General features: G+C 39.2%; 1 protein-coding gene across 1 annotated transcript in view; it reads right to left on the bottom strand.

The window, feature by feature from the left end:
- Positions 1–19,486, bottom strand: part of IL26 (interleukin 26) — a 31,688-nt gene extending 12,202 nt beyond the window's left edge. The window contains exons 1-3 of the mRNA XM_003797827.3: positions 19,290–19,486; positions 19,148–19,204; positions 18,865–18,999 (exon numbers count right to left, since the gene is read on the bottom strand). Coding sequence (XP_003797875.1) covers positions 18,865–18,999; positions 19,148–19,204; positions 19,290–19,460 — 363 coding nt within the window. The 5' untranslated portion in view covers positions 19,461–19,486. The remainder of the gene's footprint in view (positions 1–18,864; positions 19,000–19,147; positions 19,205–19,289) is intronic.
- Between the last annotated feature and the right edge of the window lie 1,067 nt (positions 19,487–20,553).

The raw sequence follows: 20,553 nt of genomic DNA, 5'->3' as shown, positions 1-20,553 counted from the left end.
ATGAGACATCTCAAGCAACTGGAAAAGGAAGAACATTCCAACCCCAAACCCAGCAGAAGAAAAAAAAATAACTAAAATTAGAGTAGAATTAAATGAAATTGAAAACAAAAGGATTATATAACAGATCAATAAATCAAAAAGTTCGTTTTATAAAAAGGTCTATAAAATAGATAAACCTTTGGCCAACCTAACCAGAAATAAAAGAGCAAAATTCCTAATTTCATCAATCAGAAATGATAAAGGCCAAATAATGACAGACTCCTCAGAAATTCAAAAAAATCCTTAATGAATATTACAAAAAACTCTATTCTCAGAAGTATGAAAATCTGAAGGAAATAGACCAATACTTGAAAACATATCACCTTCCTAGACTTAGGCAGAAAGAAATGGAAATGTTGAACAAGCCTATAACAAGTTCTGAAATAGCATCAATTATAAGGAATCTCCCTAAAAAGAAAAGCCCAGGACCAGATGGCTTCACATCAGAATTCTACGAAACCTTTAAAGAGGAACTAGTACCTATATTACTTAACCTTTTCCAAAACATACAAAAAGAAGGAATACTCCCCAACACATTCTATGAACCAAATATCACCCTGATCCCTAAACCAGGAAAAGACCCAACAAGAAAAGAAAATTATAGGCCAATATCCCTAATGAATATTGATGCAAAAATATTCAATAAAATCTTAGCAAACAGAATCCACTAACACATCAAACAAATTATACATCATGATCAGGTGGATTTCATCCCAGGGTCCCAAAGATGTTCAATATATGCAAATCTATAAATATAATTCATCACATAGACAAAATAAAAAACAAAGACCATATGGTTCTCTTAATTGATGCAGAAGAAGTTTTTGATAATATCCAGCATCCTTTTTGATCAGAACACTTAAGAAAATAGGTATAGAAGGAAATTTTCTTAAACTGATAGAAGCCATCTACAGCAAACCCACAGCCAATATCATGTTGAATGGAGTAAAATTGAAATAATTTCCACTCAGATCAGGAACAAGGAAAGGTTTCCCATGGTCTCCGCTGCTTTTTAACATTGTAATGGAAGTCTTAACCATCGCAATCAGACATGAGAAGGCAATCAAGGGGATCCAAATAGGATCAGAGAAAATAAAACTGTCACTCTTTGCAGATGATATGATTGCATATCTGGAAAACCCCAGAGACTCAACTACAAAACTCCTAGAAGTGATCAAGGAATACAGCAGTATCTCAGGATACAAAATCAATACTCACAAATCTGTATCCTTTATATATACCAACAATAGTTAAGGTGAAAAAACAATCAAGGACTCTATTCCCTTTACAATAGTGCCAAAGAATATGAAATATCTGGGAGTGTATCTAACAAAGGATGTGAAAGATCTCTATAAAGAAAATTATGAAACCTGAGAAAATAAATAGCTGAAGATGTTAACAAATGTAAAAATATACCATGCTCATGGCTGGGAAGAATCAACATTGTTAAAATGTCTATACTTCCCAAAGCAATCTACAGATTTAATGCAATCCTTATTAAAGTACTTCTGTCATATTTTAAAGATCTGGAAAAATTAGTACTTCATTTTATATGGAAACAGAAAACACTCAAATAGCCAAGACATTACTCAGAAATAAAAACAAATCAGGAGGTATCATGCTAGCAGATTTCAGACTATACTATAAATCTATTGTGATCAAAACAGCATGGTACTGGCACAAAAATGGAGAGGTAGATGTATGGAACAGAATTGAAAACCAAGAGATAGATAAACCCAGACACTTATCATCATTTGATCTTTGATAAGCCTATCAAAAATATAAATTGGGGGAAAGATTCACTATTTAACAAATGGTACTGGGTAAATTGGCTGGTGACTTGTAGAAGACTGAAACTGGACCCACACCTTTCACCATTAACAAAAAGTGACTCTCGTTGGATTAAAGATTTAAACTTAAGACATGAAACTATAAAAATTCTTGGAGGCAGTGCAGGAGAAACACTTTAAAAAATTGGCCTGGGAGAATACTTTATGAGGAGGACCCCCTGGGCAATTGAAGCAACATCAAAAATACATTACTGGGATCTGATCAAACTAAAAAGCTTCTGCACTGCCAAGAACACAGTAAGTAAAGGAAGTAGACAGCCCTCAGAATGGGAGAGGATTTTTGCAGGTTATATTTCTGACAAAGGTCTAATAACCAGAATCCACAGAGAACTCAAACTTATTAATAAGAAAAGAACAAATGATCCCATTTCATTGTGGGCAAGAGACATGAACAGAAGAAGACAGGAGCATGGTCTACAGACACATGAAAAAATGTTCATCTTTAATCATCAGAGAAATGCAAACCAAAACTACTTTGAGATATCATCTAACTCCAGTAAGAGTAGCCCACATCACAAAATCTCAAAGCTACAGATGTCGACCTGGATGTGGAGAAAAGGGAAACACTTCTACACTGCTGGTGGGAATGCAAGCTAGTATGTTCCTTTTGGAAAGAAGTTTGGAGAACACTCAGGGATCTAAATGTAGACCTGCCATTTGATCCTACAATTCCTCTAATAGGTGTAAATCCAAAAGACCAAAAATCACTTGGTAACAAAGATATTTGCACCAGATTATTCACTGCAGCTCAATTCATAATTACCAAGTCTTGGAAGAAGCCCAGTGTCCATCAACCCATGATGGATTAATAAATTATGGTATATGTACACCATGGAATACTATGCAGCATTAAAAAAGATGGAGACTTTGCCTCTTTTATGTTTACATGGATGGAGCTGGAACATGTTCTTCTTAGTAAAGTATCTCAGAAATGGAAAAAAAATCCAATTTACTCAGTACCACTGTGAAATCAATTTATAATCACTCACATTTTCATATGAGAGATCAATCACAACTATAGCTCGGGATGAAGTAGGGAAGGGGAGAGGGATGGTAAGGGAAGGGAGTGATTTGATAGTGGGAGAGTTAGTGGTGGGACCACACCTATGGAGCATATTGCAAAGGTACAAATCAAATTTATTAAATATTGAACACAAATGTCTTAACACTGTGATTAAGTAAATGAGGTGAAAGTTATGTTAATTAGTAGGATGTAAGCACTCCAATTTGTATAAATAATCAATGCATTGAATCCCACAAAGGCATAAATGTGTTCATGATCTATGTATATATGACTGAATTTTTAAAAAGTCAAAAAATAAAAGTTACACCCCATGACCAAGTGGGTTTTATCACAGGGTTACAAGGTCGATGCAACATATATAAACGTATAAACATAATGCACCACCTAAATAAAATAAAAAACAAGAAACAAAAATCTTGGTGCTTACTTCTCTTCCTGAGTAATAAATGTCCTTTGTGGGGTTTTTTGACTGCATTAAAAACGTGTGTGGGCAAATATCCCATCTCTCCGATGACTTTCTTAATAGCATCTGAGAACTCACCTGCTGCTTCTTGGTTGGCAGAGTTGCTTCTCTTATTATCTTGACATTTTTAAGCCAAACTTCTTTCTAAAATTATCAAACCATCTTTTGCTGGCATTAAATTCTCCATATTTCGATCCTTTACCATCCTTTTGCTTTAAAGTGTCATATAATGGCTTCACTTTTTCTTGAATCATATCAATGTCTATAGGTATAACTTTTAAACTGTATTTTCATCATGAAATTAAAAGACATTTAATAAAAAGTGAAGGGTGGCACCTGTAGCTCAGTGGGTAGGGTGCCAGCCACATGCATCAAGGCTGGCAGGTTCAAACCCAGCCTGGGCCTGCTAAACAATAATGATAACTGCCACACACACACACACACACACACAAAAAAGAGTGAAAAGTTTTTAGTTTTTTCACCTGCTGGTGTAGCTGCAGTGAAGCTTCCCAAATTTCCTTTTCTTTTTTCACAGTGGTCCTTACACCATATTCATTCATCTTGAAATGGCAGACAGTCACAGCTGCAGACCTCAGTCTGTGGTACATATTAACCAACTCAACTTTTTCTTGTAATGCCATAGCTTTTCTCTCCTTTGGGGAGCACTTCCAACATCACTAATGTTACTCTGTGTGGGACCTGTGGTGTTATTCAAGGTTTACGGTATTGCGCTAAACACAATGGGAAATATGGGAGAACCATGAGCGAGCCCCTTTCACGGTAATATGCACTTTACTGGAGAGACAACTGCTCACACAGAGGCAATGAGCACATGGCTTTTTAAATGGACACTCACAGCACCTGAGGTCACAGCATGAGCCGCAGGAGGTGGCTATGGAATGTTACAGTAACACAGTGTTAATATGATCAAAATGAAGCTATCTGCATCTCTAAGTTCATTCACATGTCTCTCGGCTGTGAATGGCACCATGTACAGTCTCCATGTGCATACATTGTGATGAGTTTTAAGTCTTTGTAATAGATTTGTGTATAATTCATAGCAGTAAATGATAAAGTAGGCCAGTATCTAAATGTTTTATGCATTCATGACATAGTTTTTTCTTAATTTTTTCAGCATTTGTAGGCTACACAGTTCATCTGCAAGTTTTTTCAAATTGTTGCAAATCTCCCAAAACAAATTTCCAACATACCTATTGAAAAGAAAATTTGCATGTAAGTGGACCCATGCAGTTCAAACCTGTATTATTCAATGGTCAAATGTATTGGCTCGGCGCCTGTGGCTCAAGAGGCTAAGGCGCCAGCCATATACACCCAAGGTGGTGGGTTCAAATCCAGCCCAGGCCCACCAAACAACAATAATGGCTGCAACCAAAAAATAGCTGGGTGTTGTGGCGGGTGCCTGTGGTCCCAGCTACTTGGGAGACTGAGGCAGGAGACTTGCTTGAGCCCAGGAGTTGGAGGTTGCTGTGAGCTGAAATGCCATGGCACTCTACCCAGGGAGATAGCTTGAGGCTCGTCTCAAAAAAAAGGGGGGTCAAATGTATTTAATTTATAAAATTACCCTACATCGTGAAAATCACCTCAGAACACACTCAATACCTCCTAATCTACCAAGAAACAGTGATGCAAAATTACAATGCTATGTGGAAAATGCTCTCGTTAAAACAGAGATATGATTCTCTGGGAGACAGAGGAGAGGTAATCCCAGAAATCTTCCAGAAGGAGAAAAAGTGAGTTGCATCTTGAAGGATGAGTGGGAGGAGAAGGAAGAAGAGATGAGGAGGAAGAGGAAACAAGATGTTCAAAGGCTGGAGATCAGATGGCACAGACACTTTAGACCCCCTGCAGATCTCAGCTGCAAATCCCCAGACCAAATCATCTGTATCACAGCCCCGGCCTCCCCCCCTGCACACCGCATCGTTTTGCAGTGCCGTATCACACCCCAAGACGAGATGGGACCAGTAGGAAGTATTCTCAATGTGCTCTAGAGGACAGAAATTATCCGTCAGTTGTTTTGAGTCCTCAGTATCTGGAATCGTGTTCGGCAAATACTAGGTGATAAATGTTTGCTGACTTAATAAATCAACAAATAAAATGCAAGTATCAGTATGCTGGGTCCACACACCTACTGGATTAATAACAGTTCGAGGCCTGGCATAGACATTAGAACACACCATGACCTTCTTCAGACAGTCAGATAAACAAACTACAGGCCTTGGTCTGTGTGTCCCCAATATCTTCATGTGTTTAGAAAATTGTGCAAATTTATATGCATAGTATGTATGACAGCTGTAACAAAAATGTAAAATCTCTCCCTGCCAATAATTCTGAGGCAATGAGATGCATGGGTAATGAGTAGGCAGCTATCTGTGGCAGTCCCTCAGAAAATTATCTGCCCTCACTGTATTTTTGCAAAGAATTGCCAGGGCTTTGCTTTGTAGGATTAGTATTTATTCCAGTCTTCTCTGTCTGCCTTATTTTGGTTTTTATTGACCACATTTGCTTAGAGATTCCTGTTGATCACGTTTTTTGTTTTTTGGCTAGGTCACTGCCTGTTTTGGGCACTAGGGGGTGCCTTAAGCCCTGTTTGCCTCAGCTCCTAGGAACATTCAGAGTAGTTCATCCTAGATGGGGGCTGGGGATACCCAGCAGTGTGGACAGGCTGCTGGGGGGACCTGTGTAAGCCTCTTACAACGTTATGCCACTGAGCAGCCCATCTGATTTGGTGTCCCCTTTAGGGAGAGACACAGCAAAGTTTCCAGGGTGCTAGTCTCATGTCCTCCCTTGGTCTCTGGCTGTCCTCAGGAATCTTCTCCCTTCAGGCATGATGTTTCCCATTAACTGAAGCAGGGGCAGGTGTTCTGCCAGAGAACCCGAGATAGTGGGAAAGCTGGTCATCCAACTCAATCTTACTTTATTCATTACAATAACTGAGCTGGGACAGAATTTCCCTATGCTTGGTATCTGAGGGAAGACTGTCACAGATATGAAAGTTCAATTCTCCTAGCTTCTGCACAAAGGCTTTTACTTCCCTGTGGCCTCAGGAACTGTCTCATCCTTGTATTTGAGTTTTGGGATATTGCTAGTGATAATCTCAGTGCTGTATACAGTAGAACCTCTGTAAGTTGACCACTGAAGGGACTGTAACAAAGTGGTCAACATACAGGGGTGGTCAGCATAAGGAACTAGGCCTACTGCACTGATACCTACATGTGGCAATGTCTGATCTATGAAAATTAGGTCAACTTAAGGAGGTGGTCAGTGTAGAGAGACAGTCAGCTATGGAAGTCCTGCCATATTCGGTTTTGGTTTTCTGTAGAGGAGTGGTTACTTTTCCTCTGCTATTTTTCATCCCCATAATTTTGACAGAGAATTTATATGTCATTAACCAAGGAATGGGTTTGTCAGCAAAAATATTCTCTAATGTAATTAGATAATACATTTATCAAGAATAAAAGAATTACTCATAAATAATCTATTAATCTTAATGAACTACTATAAATTATTCACATGGTACATTGTAACACTGACATTAGGCAATAAAGAAGGTGTTTGATTACTTAAGAAAACCACTCCTTTGGAAATTGTTGAGAAAATGTAACTGGATGAAAGTCAATGTTCTGTGTATGAAAGACAGTGAGAAGAACACTAACCATTTTGCAGATTTACTACATAGTAAGTACACTGACATATTTTGGCATTTAATTCTCCCAATAGCCACAAGATGATGTTATTATTGTTACCGAAGACAAAGGTTTTAGACTTTGTAGTAAATGAAAGAATAAGACAAGACTGGTCTCCCTTGCAATTCTTGGGAGACCAAGAATTCTTCTGATTCTTACAATCAGTTCAACTGATTGTAATTTTAAAAACCAGTAATGTTTCACAATTTGATAAGCTAGTTGCAATTAAGTATACAAATTACTTATCAAACAGCTTACAAGCAATGAAAACACAAATATTCTATTTGCTAAGACTTCTAAGACTTAAAAATTAATTTCATGCAACCAATATGAAGAAGTGTATCTCTCCAATATGAAGAAGTGTATCTCTGCAATTATCGAACATTAAATCTTGAAAACTAATGGAATTTTTTTCAGTTTCAATTCTGATAACTAGTAATTAGGCAAATTATTTTACAAATGCAGCCAGACAACTGTTAAATTCCTTTTCAAGCATTTAAGTTTCATAAAAATATTTAAAAGGTCTTCTTATGTCATAGGACAGAGGTCAACTTTCCAAATACCAGCTAAAAAAGAATATGGAAATAAAGTTTATATTATGTATAACTTATTTTTAAACAATTTTGCCATCTGAATTATGCAAATCAAACTAAATTGGATACAATATTTACAAAAGTCTTGAAATGTTACCAGAAACAATGAGATGATGTTCAGTTCGGTGGTACTTGGGAGTCCAGACTTTGGGGTCTGTCACAATAATTGTCACATTGTTGTATGTTAAGAGTGGTTTAAGATGCTGCCAATCTTAGTGAACTTACAAAGATGCCCAAACACAAGTACCCTAGAGAAATTAGAAAGTTCCCTCAAAAATAAAAAATAAAGAATTTAAGTCCAGGAGTTAATAATGAAACTGAGAGCAAATAACAACAGAAATTAACCATTCGTTGGTTATCATTGGAAAAAATCAAAAAATCAGAGCGGTGCCTATGGGTCAAAGGAGTGGGGCGCCAGCCCCATATGCCAGAGGTGTCGGGTTCAAACCCAGCCCCGGCCAAAAACTGAAAAAAAAACAAAAATCAGAAAACCAATCCTTTATATTGAAAATTGATAAATAAAGAAAAAGAATTAAGTATCTTCCCTATCCTTCTTGTACTGTAAGTTCCTCAGAACATGCAAATAGTAAGGAGAGGGTTTTACTTAAGGAATTATCCCAGCTTATGAATAAAGGTAAAATAGAATTTTAAAATTGTTTTGTGAATTAATGGATCTAGACAATAATTATCAGTGGCTAATATTGAATCTGATCAAGTCTCCATATATAATTTCCAATGTATGGGAAATAAAGAGAAGAAAAGGACACTATGAAAATGCAATCAGAAAATACAGACCACGAGAAAGTGTGAAACAAATTACCCAATTTCTTTAACAAATAATTGGAAAAAAGAGGAAGAGGAGAAAGGGGAATAAAGGAAAGAGAAATCACAGGGAATGGGTCAGAGTTTACCCTCAGTGTCCTGCCTCAATGAGGGGTAGAATTAACCCCAGATTAAACAGTGCTTGGATTCTCTTGCCTAACAAAACTTAAAAAACAAGATCTGGAAAATCAAGCTGATTTCAAATAATTTAGCTGTGTCCCAGCACTAAGCTCAAGAATATTTTCAGGAATATAAAACATCTAGCATCTGATAAGGTAAGCTTTATAATGTTTAATATTCGATCAACAAAAAGTAAGCTGAGCATCATGGCATATGCTGTAGTCCCAGCTACTAGGAGCCAAGGAGTTCAAGGCCAGCCTGGACACACAGTGAGAGGAGTCCGGCAGAGAAGCAGGAAAATATAGTCCATGAAGGGGGGAAAAAATCAATCCGCTGAAACCAATCCAGAGCTGACACAAAAGTCAAAATTCATAGACAAGGATATTCAGGAAAGTTGCTGTAATACACTAGATGGTGGAAGAAAGATTGATCATGTTAAGTAGAGAAATAGAAAATATTTAAAAGATTCAATTCGGACTTCTAGAAATCAAACTACAATGTTTGCAATAAAAAATATACCAAATGGGACTAAGAGACTAGATATTTCAGAAGAAAAGATTCATGAATTTGAAGATGTAGCAATAGAAATTATCTACAATAAAACACAGAAAGAGACTAAAAAACAAAATTTCACAAAATCTGTGAGCTGGGGGACAACTACAAATGAGCTAACCTGTGTACAATTAGAGTCCTGAACGGAGAAGAGATGGAATCCCAATCAACCTCAAGCACAAGAAACATGAAGGGTGCTACACTAATGCACATCATAATTGATTTGCTTAAAACAAGTGATAAAAAGAACGTCTTTTTTTTCTTCTTAAGTCATGGGAAAAAGCCTGACGAACAGAAGAACAAATGTAAGAATGGAAGCTGGTGGTGCCCGTAGCTCAGTGGGTAGGGCGGCGGCCACATACACTGAGGCTGGTAGGTTGGAACCCGGCCCAGGCCAGCTAAAATCAACAATGACAACTGCAACAAAAAAGGAGCCAGACATTGTACTGGGCACCTGTAGTTCCAGCTACTTGGGAGGCTGGGGCAAGAGAATCTCTTAAGCCTAAGAGTTTGAGGTTGCTGTGAGCTGTGATGTCACGGCACTCTACCGAGGGTGACATAGTGAGACTCTGTCTCAACAACACACAAAAAGAACGGGAGTAGATTTCTTGTTGGAAACAAGGCCAGCCTAACGGCAAGGAAGCAGGATCTTTAAATCATTGAAAGAAAAAACAATTATCAATGCAGAATTCTATAACTAGAAAACTATATTTCAAAAAGAAAAGGGAAGTAAAGGCTTTTCTACCATAAAAGATCTGAAAGAATTCATCACCAGTAGAACTACATTATAAGATATGTCAAAGGAAATTCTTCAAAAACATGGAAGAATGTCCTACGCAAAAGAGTAAAAAGTCTCAAAAATGGCAACACACAAAAGAGTTATAATTAGCAAATCAATAAAGGGATGAAATGAAATTATCAAAATTAAAAAAACAGAAGGATGAACAGACACGATAAATAGAAAACAAATAGCAAATCCTATATGAATAATCACATTCAATTTAAATGGACCAAGAATACCTATAGGAAGACTGTCAGAGTAAATTTTTTAAAAATCACAACCTAAGCATATTCAGAAACATACTTCAAATAAAAAGCACAAATAAGCTAAGAGTAAAAGATATAGCATACTAACACTAATCCAAAAAAGATGTGGAGTTGTTCTTTTAGCATAATAAAAGGTAATTTTTCAAACAAAGAATATTATTAGGGATAGTAAGGATAATTTTATAAGGATAACAGGGCCGATTTGAGAGGACATAACAATCCTAAACCCTTAGGTTCCTTAGAACTTCACAGTACCTAAAGTAAAATGTGATAAAACTTGAAGGAGAAAGACTGGAATCCACAATTATTGTCAGCGATGTCAGTAATGAATGTTCTAAGTGGAAAAAAGTTAGTAAAGACACAAAATTGACAAGCAGCCACAGCAAGTAGATCTGATTGAAATTTATAGAATACTCAATCCAGCAACAGAATACACATTCTTTCCAAATACACATAGAACATTTACTAAAATAGTATGAAATTCTGGATCATAAAACAGGAATCAGCAAATGTAAAGGGATTCATATAACATAAAGTTTGCTGTCTGACCAAAATGAAATGAAGAACTGAAATCAGAAAGGTATCTGGACAAATCTCCAAACATACTGAAACTAAATAAACACCCTTCTAAGCAACTCTTGTACCAAAGAAGAAATCAGAAGGGAAATTAGACAGTATTGTAAAGTAAATAAAAATAAAAGCATAACACACCAAAGCCTGTGAATGTAGCTAAAGCAGCGCTTAGAGGGAAATGTGTAGCATCAAATTCCTCTAATAAAAAGCTGGAAAATCTCAAACTAATGACCTCAGCTGCTATCTAAATAAAATGAAAGCTTTCAAGTTAATGACCCAAGCTGCCACTTTAAGAAGCTAGAGAGAAAAGGGCAGATTAAACCTGAATTTAATAGAAGGAAGGAAATAACGGTGTTCAGAATAAAAATCACTGAAATCAAAATCAGAAAAGCAACAGAGATAATTGATGAAATCAAAAACTAGTTCTTCTAAAAATCAATAATATTGATAAATTCTTAGCCAGACCAGTCAGAAAGTGGCATGATCCTGCACTATTCAGATATTAAAAGGATATTAAGGAAATATAATGAATAATTTTGAGGCTATAAATTTGACAAATTGATTAAATGAACTAAATCATTGAAAGACAAACCACCAAAGCTCACTCAGAAGGAAATAGATAACCTGAATAGCCTTGCATCTATTAAAGAATACAACATGTAGTTTAAACTCTTCCCACAAAGAAAATGCCAGGACAAAAAAAAAAAAAAAAGACCTCACTGATAAATCACACCAAACATCTAAAATAATAATAATAACTCTCCACAAACTCTTCCAGAACATTAAAGAGTGGGATACTTACCCAATTAATTAGGCCACCATTATGTTAATATCAAAATGAGACAAAAATATTATGAGCAAAGAAAGCTGTAAACTAACATCCTTCATATATGTGGATGCAAAAATTTTTAACAAAGTCTTAGCAAATTAAGTCTAATAATATATTAAAGGAACAACACATTATTATCAAGTAGAAAATGCAAAATTCGCTTAACTATGAAAATCAATCAATGTAATTCATCGTTTCAATTGTCTAAAAAATAAAAATCATAGTTTGGCATGGTGGTATGTGCCTGTAGTGCCAGCTACTCAGGAGGCTGAGATGGGAGGATCATTTGAGCCCAGAAGTTCAAGGCTCAGGGAGCTATGATTGTGTCCACTGTACTTCAGCCTCAACAACAGACAGGTTTTCATCATTATAAAAAATAAATAACATGAAATAAAATGAAAACCATATGATCATCTCATAGATGTAAACAAGGCATTGACCTAATTGTGAAACCAGATAACTTCTGGATGAAAATATAGCAAAATTCCTATAACTGTTTTGTTACATAAAGATTTCTTAAATATGACACAAAAAGCATGGTCCATTAAAATAAATTGATAAATTGGACATCATAAAATTTGAAATATCTTTGCTTTAAAAGGCACTATTAAGACAAAGAGAAGCTGCCACAGACTGGGAGAAAATATTTACCAATTATCTATTATCTGGTAATAGGTCTTTATCCAGAAAATATTTTAAAACACAAACATACTCAATAATAAGGAAAAAAACTCAATAATAAGAAAATTATCAACTTAATGTTAAAACACAGAGTAGACTGTGGCAGGCGCCTGTAGTCCTGGCTACTTGGGAGGCTGAGGCAAGAGAATCACCTAAGCCCAGGAATTAGAGGTTGCTGTGAGCTGTGACATTACAGCACTCTATGGAGGACTATAAGTGAAATTCTGTCTCTATTAAAAAAAAAAAAACACAGAGCAGAATATGGGAACAGGCATTTCATCTGAGAAGATGTATGAATGATAAATAAATAAATCAAAAGATGTTTAACATCACAGATCATTGAGGAAATGCCTTCTGAAAACCAGTGTGACAGCACTCTCTCCAACTGGAGTGGTGACATCTTAAACACAACCATACCAAGACATATCAATGGCCCTGAGTGCCTTGAACTCTTGTATGCTACTGCTAGGAATGTAGAATGATAAAAACCACCGTGGAAAACAGGTGGGCAATTTCTTATGTAGTTAAAACTGCACCTAACACATTGATACAGGACAAGTGGTATCCCAGCCAGCTCATGGAGCTGGGGGGCAAAGACCAGCTGCCTCTGCCTTAGCAGTGTCAGTGCAGTGGCAACAGGCAGCCAAACCAGCAGGCTGGAGGGGGGGGCATTTCTAGACCTGGGAATGACAGAGAATGTAGCCATTCATTCATGACCTAGACATGTTCTAGACGACATCATGTCCCAGACACACTAAATGTAACTACCAAACCCACTCAATGTAACTACCCAGGGCCCCATGGGACTCTCTCTCTCTCTCTCTCTCTCTCTCTCTATATATATATATATATATATCCCCCTAGACAAAGAGCCCAGAGACAGACAGAGAGAGCTTTTCTCTGCCAACTTGGGTTTTCTCTCTCTGCCAGGAGCTCTGGCGCTTCTATATTCTTTTCTGTAAATAAATCCTGTCTTACCACTGATCTGTGGTCCACAGATTCATTCTTTGAATCATGGAGACCAAGAACCTACTAAAGAGCGAAATTCCGGTATCAATATGACCCAGCCATTTCACTCATACTATTTAAACAAGAGAAATAAAAAAGTTTCTCCAAACAAAGACTTGCACATAGTAAGTAGGGAGAAAGGTAATCAAATGTCCCTTAATAGAGGAATAGAGGAGTGAATTATGGTATGTAATAGCAATACACTGCTACTTGACAATAAAAATGGAATGAATGATTGACACATGCAGTAACACAAATGAGAATCAAAATAATTGGGGACGAATGACCCGGTGAAAGAATCCAGAGCACATATAAGAGTATAACACTTATAATGCAATTTACATCAAACTCTAGGAAAATTAAACAAACCTGTGGTGACAGAAAGCAGATCAGTGACTTCCCAGGGACAGAGGGACCAGGCAGGGAGGCACAGAGAAGCTTTGGAGTGACGGATCTATTCATTATCTGAACTGCTGTAGTAGTTTTACAAGTGTATACTTAGTTAAAACTTTCAAGTCATACACTTCAAATACGTTCAGTTAATTATGTGTCAATTATACCTCAATACATCTGTAAATAAATAAATGCATTAATAAATTTTAAATATGTATAAAATATATGTGGAAAGCTACACTCTACAGTATGATTGCATTTATTCAGGGGACTCAGACTTTCACTAAGTCTGGAAGGCACCACCTCCCAGGCAGCCCGCCCGCGGGGTGGGGGCGGGGGGGGGCGCCTCAGGCTCCGCCCAGACCCGGCTCTCTTGCTCTGGCTCTCCTTCCTCTCTCCTGCGACACTGGTGGGCCACCACTAGGTCCAGGCACATGACTGCAGTGCTCTTCTCATTGTGTCCCCTGTCTGGACTCTCCTCTCTGCAGCCCTATGCAGTGTTCGCTCAGGGCATGCTTTCACTGGCTCTCCGTTTTCCTGCAGATAAAACCCAGACTCCCTAGCTAGATATATCAGGCCCTCCTCTACCCGACTCCAATTCACAACCTCTGGGTAAAATCCAAACAAACTCTCTTATACCCCACCACCAGCAGCCACTTCATATTCATAAGCCATTATACGCTGCTTCCTGGACATGGTGCGTTGTCCATCAAAACTTTATTCAGGCCTCCCCCCACCATTCCCCTTGTGCCCCTGGAAATTACAGCCAAGCGTCACCTCCTTAAGTAACACTCCTTCCGCGCGTGCACCCCCAGCCCCACAGCAGGTGGGATTAGCTATAATACTTTCTCCTTTGGGCTCCCACAGGGGCTGTGTCAGGCAGAAAACTTCGATCACTGCACACGTCGCATTTCGTGATGCGCTGCACGTTTTGGTGTCCTCTCTCTTCCGATACAGTACAAGTTTTGTACAGCCCAGACCACATCAGACCTGCCTTCCTCACCTCCACACGGGTGCAGCGCCCAGTGCTTACAGAAGCTGCCCTCCACCCCCACCCCGGGGCTACAAGAAAAGCCAATCTCCCCAACCAATTCACAAAATGTACTTGTTTCTTTTAGCCATTTACTTTCAGTTGTTTCGGTTTTGTTTTGTCTTTAGAATGCCATTATAAGGTATGTACAATTTTCCTCTGTCTGGATTTCCTTTTCACTCGTGAGATGACGTCTTCCTGAGAACTTATTTCCATGAGTGATTTCTGAGTTGTGATGGGCAGAATTTTCAGAAAAACACACACAAGTGATTTATTGTTTGCATTTTTAAAATCCTAAGTGTACACTTATTAGTGTACAATTAAGCAAATTAGCTATATGCCAAAATTCTTTATTAAATGAACTGTTTGAACACAGCATTTAACTCTGAGACAGCAGTATAGCACAGAACTGGTTGTTGAATCAACCTCTCAAAATCCTGTCACACCATCTTCAGCATTATTCCAGACTTCCAGGTCCTAGAAACTTAGGGAGGGACATTCCCTCCTGTTTCCTGATCTTGGAAGAAGGCTTAGACCAGTTTAGAAATATGCCAAGCTCTAGAGGAAACAGAACCCACAGACCTCAAGTCCCCCTCAAACTGCCCCCTTGAAGGAGGGACTTTGCCATCCTGACAACCACTTCTGCTTGAAATCCCCAGAGCTCTTCTAGGACTTTGCTAAGGTGTTTTTACTTCCTCCTGTGAGAATTGTGAAGTTACAGTGCCTTCCCTTCCCTTTCCTCCTTCCCCTCCTACAAACACAGTCATATATATACACCCACGCATACATGCACACATAGACACATAGACACACAGACACAGTGCACACACAAACACACATGCATGCACAGACACACACATGCACACATAGACACATAGACACACATACATGTTCATACACACACAGACACACATATGCAGACATAGACACACATACATGTTCATACACACAGATACACATGCACACACAGACACACACAGAGACACAGATACACACGCACACATACACATTCATACACACACAGTGCACATGCATACAAACACACATGCATACACAGACACACACATACACAAACATACACATAGACATACAAAAGCATACAATCATACACCGACATACACAGACACACACAACACATGCACACACACAAAACTACTGGAGGGCAAGTCTGTGTTCCCACAATAGTCTGGATAGCAGAGACAGCAGGGGAAACACAGCACTAATTACAAAAGCATAACTTAGACCTTGGCTATTTATACTGATATATTTACAGTCTATTTTTGATTAAGAAAATATATCTAAACTGATCTTGCCTACTTCATATTTTACTACTTCTCCCTCCTAAAATCCCACTCCAACCACTAATTCAGAGATCTTCATGGAGCACGTGAACAGTAAATTTATATTAAACAGATACTGGCTTTATGTTGCCCAAAATATAAAATCATGATTAGCCAAACAACTAGACACAAGGCCAGAACCTATTTCACTACATCACCGCTAGTGGATTCTTTCTAAAGCACAGGCAAATGCCATCACTTTCTGTTTCCCAGAAGAGATGGGTTTACCCCAGGGCATGAGCTGCGCAGCTTGTGAAGACTAAGTAAGGACGCCACCAGGGACAGCGCGGGCCGGAGGCGGGACGCACAGACTGACCCGACTGACTGACACAAGGTGGGAGGCGGGCGGCGCCGTGCGGGGAGGGGGGGGGGCGGGCCGGCTGACCGAGAGGGGCTGACCGAGGGGGGCTGACCCAGGCGGGCTGACCGAGGGGGGCTGACGGAGGCGGACGGGCGGGCCGTGCTCGCACCCGGCCGCCAGGGGGAGCCGCGCCCCGCCGTTCGGGGCCGAGAAGCGCCGTCCCACGGAGAGGTTGGGTCCCTTTGGGGACTATTTCTCCAAAAACAAATCAAGAAAAACCCAAGACCCTAACCTACGTTTTCATCTAGAATTTTTCCTGTTTCAGATGCAGCTGTCGTTGTGTGTTCTCAAAATACCCGCAGGAGTGGTGAGACTGGCAGCTCTGGGGACCTGCGCCGTGTCAGGGCGGCTCACGGTCATTAACAAGCTTCGTGCAGGGCCGGGCGCCCGGCTCACGCCCCTCATCCCGGCAGTCTGGGAGGCCGAGGCCAGCGGGTTCCTGAGCTCGCGGGTTCGAGATCAGCCTGAGCAAAAAGCCAGCCCCATATCTACTAAAAATAGAAAAATTGAGGCAAGAGGGTGGCTTGAGCCGGAGGTGGAGGTTGCTGTGAGCAGTGACTCTACGGCACTCTACCCAGGGCAACAGCTTGAGACTCTGTCTCAAAACACAGACAAAATTTCATTTAGAATAACATTAAATGAAATGTAATGGTTAGTGCAATGGTTTGCACCTAAACAGGGAATCAAGGACTCTAGCAAAAAAGGAAAGAGAAGTCCTTTCTTCGTCCTTTAAAGACAGCAGAGGGTCCCTCTCTCTGGATGCTGAAATGAGAAAGACTTTGTCCCTTGGATGCCCGCCTGTAGCCTACAGTGACAGCCATGGGTCTCATTATGTCCCCGGTATCAACTTCTTAAAGAATTATTCTCTTCCTCTCCAAATATTATAGTGGTAAATACTCTCTTACTAGGAGCAATAATAATATCACCAGCTGGTGGTGAATGAAATATAAAGTTATATTATAAGGCAACTTAAATTTAAGAAACTCTCTTAATGAGTGAGGGAAGGAGGGAGAGGGTGAGGGTGTGTGACACACCTTTTGGGGGCAGGACACAATTATAAGAGGGACTTTACCTAACAAATGCAATCAGTGTAACCTGGTTCTTTGTACCCTCAATGAATGCCCAACAATAAAAAAAAGAAAAGAAAAGAAAAGAAAAGAAAAGAAAAGAAACTATCTTAATAAGATGACCTTCTAGGTTAAGTATAGAATAAACCAAAGATAAGCAATGATCTTTCCTATTATTTCAGGCAGGTGAACTGGCCCATAGAATTCTCCTTTGTATTCTATAAATGGGTACCAATTTATAATTTTTGTCATTGTTTTACTTTAGTAGAATATGAGCGTTTATGAAAAACCAGTCATACAACCAAAGCCTCAAACAATTTCATAACAAACATGAAGTAGCCAAAGAAAAAAGAACTTAAATTTGTTGAATTTTCTTTTTTTAATCTAACTGATGAGCTCACCCTCGTGAAATGCCTCTGTGCTACGGCTGGAATTTGGGTTACTAAGCATTTTAATGGACCACAGGAAAAAGTCATCCTAACTCTTAAAAAGTAAACACCACCTCCCCTCATTTAAGTCTCAATGGCCACAGTGTTCAGGACAGAGAGGTCTTTCTACGTGAAATCCCAAGCACTGTGATAAAGGTCACTGCACCCTCCCCCCACCCCCCACCTGCAAGGTACAGACCCAGCAGTCTGGAAAGCACACTCGAACCTCACCAAGGGCACAGAGCAGACTCAAAACTTCCCACAGAGGCAATTCAACTAACATTGCACAGATGCTGGCTCAGCCTTTCCACTTTGTTGTTTTGTTGATGTTTCTGCGCTGTTCTTTGTTGCTGTGGATGTTTTTGTAGGAATCTGATTGCGTTACCTTCTTAATTAACCCCTCATTGCTTGCTAGGAGTGTGACCACACTCAGGCATCAAATAAGTTAATACAAAAGAAGACATGCCCTCACTTTTTAAATTTTGACTAAGACTATGCCTTAAAAAGGGTATGAGTATAAAAACTTAGATAAATAAGTAAGAAAAATGCCATAGAAATGCTGTCACCATTGTGGGAAAGAACAAGGGGCACAGGGAGAGACAAGAAAAGAAAGCCACCCGGCTCGGCACGATGTTAGGGCTGTAGAAATATTTGGAAGTGAATAAATGAATTACTTGGGAATCAAATAATGAAGGAATGATTGAAAAGTAAATATTTATTTGAAAACCGTTTCACATTATCTTAGCTTTCTTATACAGTTTTTGTGCAACAAAAAGTAGCAATATGGGCTGTGCATGGTCACCTGATGCTGCTTCCCTGGTAATGAGCTCTCCATTTGGACCACAAGGATTACAACGCGCCTTTCACTCACCCTTCACTGTGAAGACAGCTTCCTGGGTAGGTTTCTAGGGTCAAACTCCCATCTCCTGTGCGTACTTACCCAGCAGCTCAATTTCTGCTGAAGGCTATAAAAGTCTTCCACAAAGTGTATTTCCTTGCAAACTTGTAGTTGGAGTTGACCAAAAACATCTTCCATGAAGAAGGACAGAAGCTGTTCTTGGAATCGGCAGTTTTTCTACAAATAAGATCAAGAAATTGCATAAGGTAAACAATGAATTTTTTTTAATGTCACTGAAATTTCGTGACCATCTGGAAAAAATTAAAATGCAGGGGAAGAAGCATCAAATAATTAGAAATGTAAAAAATAAAAATTTCTGGCTTACCATAAATAGCCTTTTTGCTTTCTTTTTTAATAATCGTATATTTTTTATACGATCTTCCTACAATGAAGCAAAGAGAAATAAGTTGCATCCCGGATTACAAATGTCTTTTAGGTCGTTGTTTTAATCAGAGCCTGATACTTACTGGAATTACTGCTTTGAGCCGTGCTGCTTTGATATAGAGGCTATCAACAGCTTGGGACAGTGTTCCCCTTGGGTAGCAACTTTTGGTGAAGGAAGATTGCTTCTGCTTAGCAATGGCAAGAGACAGAGTGACAAACAGCAGCCCCGACCTCAAGACGCAGCTTACCAGCATCCCCCACCCCACCGAGGCCGTGCCGTGCACAGCGCCAGGAGTTGCTGGTGCTGCTTGGAAGAGAGGCAGCCTGCTTGCCTCAGCCCTCAGAGCCGCCAGTCTAATGAGATGCTGTGAAAGATAACGCACAGTTTATATAGAGGAAGATCACTTCAGTTTTATTTTTTTAAAGCTTGCTTCGTAATCAAAACAGGCTGACCACAGCATCTGTGATGTCATGAAAAGCACAAGCTTACTGGTAAGACCTTTCAAAAAAATTCAGAACTTTAGTTGTGTATCACAGCACATTACATTATTTTAAAAGTCATGCCATGGCAATTAAAAAAGGACGACTTCCAGGAGGCTGTGTAATAATGTTTTTTAAAGCCCATGTGAAAAAAAAAAAAATCTTTCTTTTTAGAGACAGTCTCTCTGTGCTGTCTAAACTGGTTTCAAACTCCTGGACTCAAGCAATCCTCCTGCCTTGGCCTCCCAAAGGGCTGGGATTACAGACATAAGCCACTGAATGAAGCCTAAAAAAATCTTGTTTTCTAACCAGAATCCCCCCAAAATCTAACCACAGGTAGAATGGGCAGTGCTGTGAAACCTGCTCATGACCCAAATGGGTTTTATGTCAACCTTTTCTCAAACCCTTCAGCTGGCTCCCCCAGAAGCCAGTTTTCTGCAATGAGCAGCAAGAAATTTTCCAGCTCAGATTTTGTAACTCCCCTAATGTGTTCAAGATTTGTTTGAAACTGGACCTGGGATAAGGTCTACCATTTAATAGGTTCTCTATCTTCTCTGTCCAAGTTTATCACTCAGATTTCCAGGAGAGTGCAAATGCCTTGAGGGAAGAGACCTGCCTCTCCAATCCTGAAGCCCGGTGTCCACCCTGGTACTTCATCTGCAGAAACGGCATATCTAATATTACTTGAATAAATACTTCTTCATCCACATCATGAGATACTACAATAAATGCTTTGTCTTTCAAATGTATACCAAAAACTGAAAGAAAAAAAAAAGTATACCAATCATGATTTTTTATTAGGGATCTACCTATACAAGAAACAGTGCTAGGTACTAGGGGACCACCCAGGTGGGTGCTTCGTGGACC

This window comes from Otolemur garnettii, unplaced genomic scaffold (assembly GCF_000181295.1).
Source record: "Otolemur garnettii isolate 467f Iridium unplaced genomic scaffold, OtoGar3 scaffold00125, whole genome shotgun sequence".
In the NCBI taxonomy this organism is placed as follows: domain Eukaryota; kingdom Metazoa; phylum Chordata; class Mammalia; order Primates; family Galagidae; genus Otolemur; species Otolemur garnettii.
The sequence above is the reverse complement of the archived record's forward strand: the minus strand, read 5'-3'. Positions and strand labels throughout refer to the sequence as shown.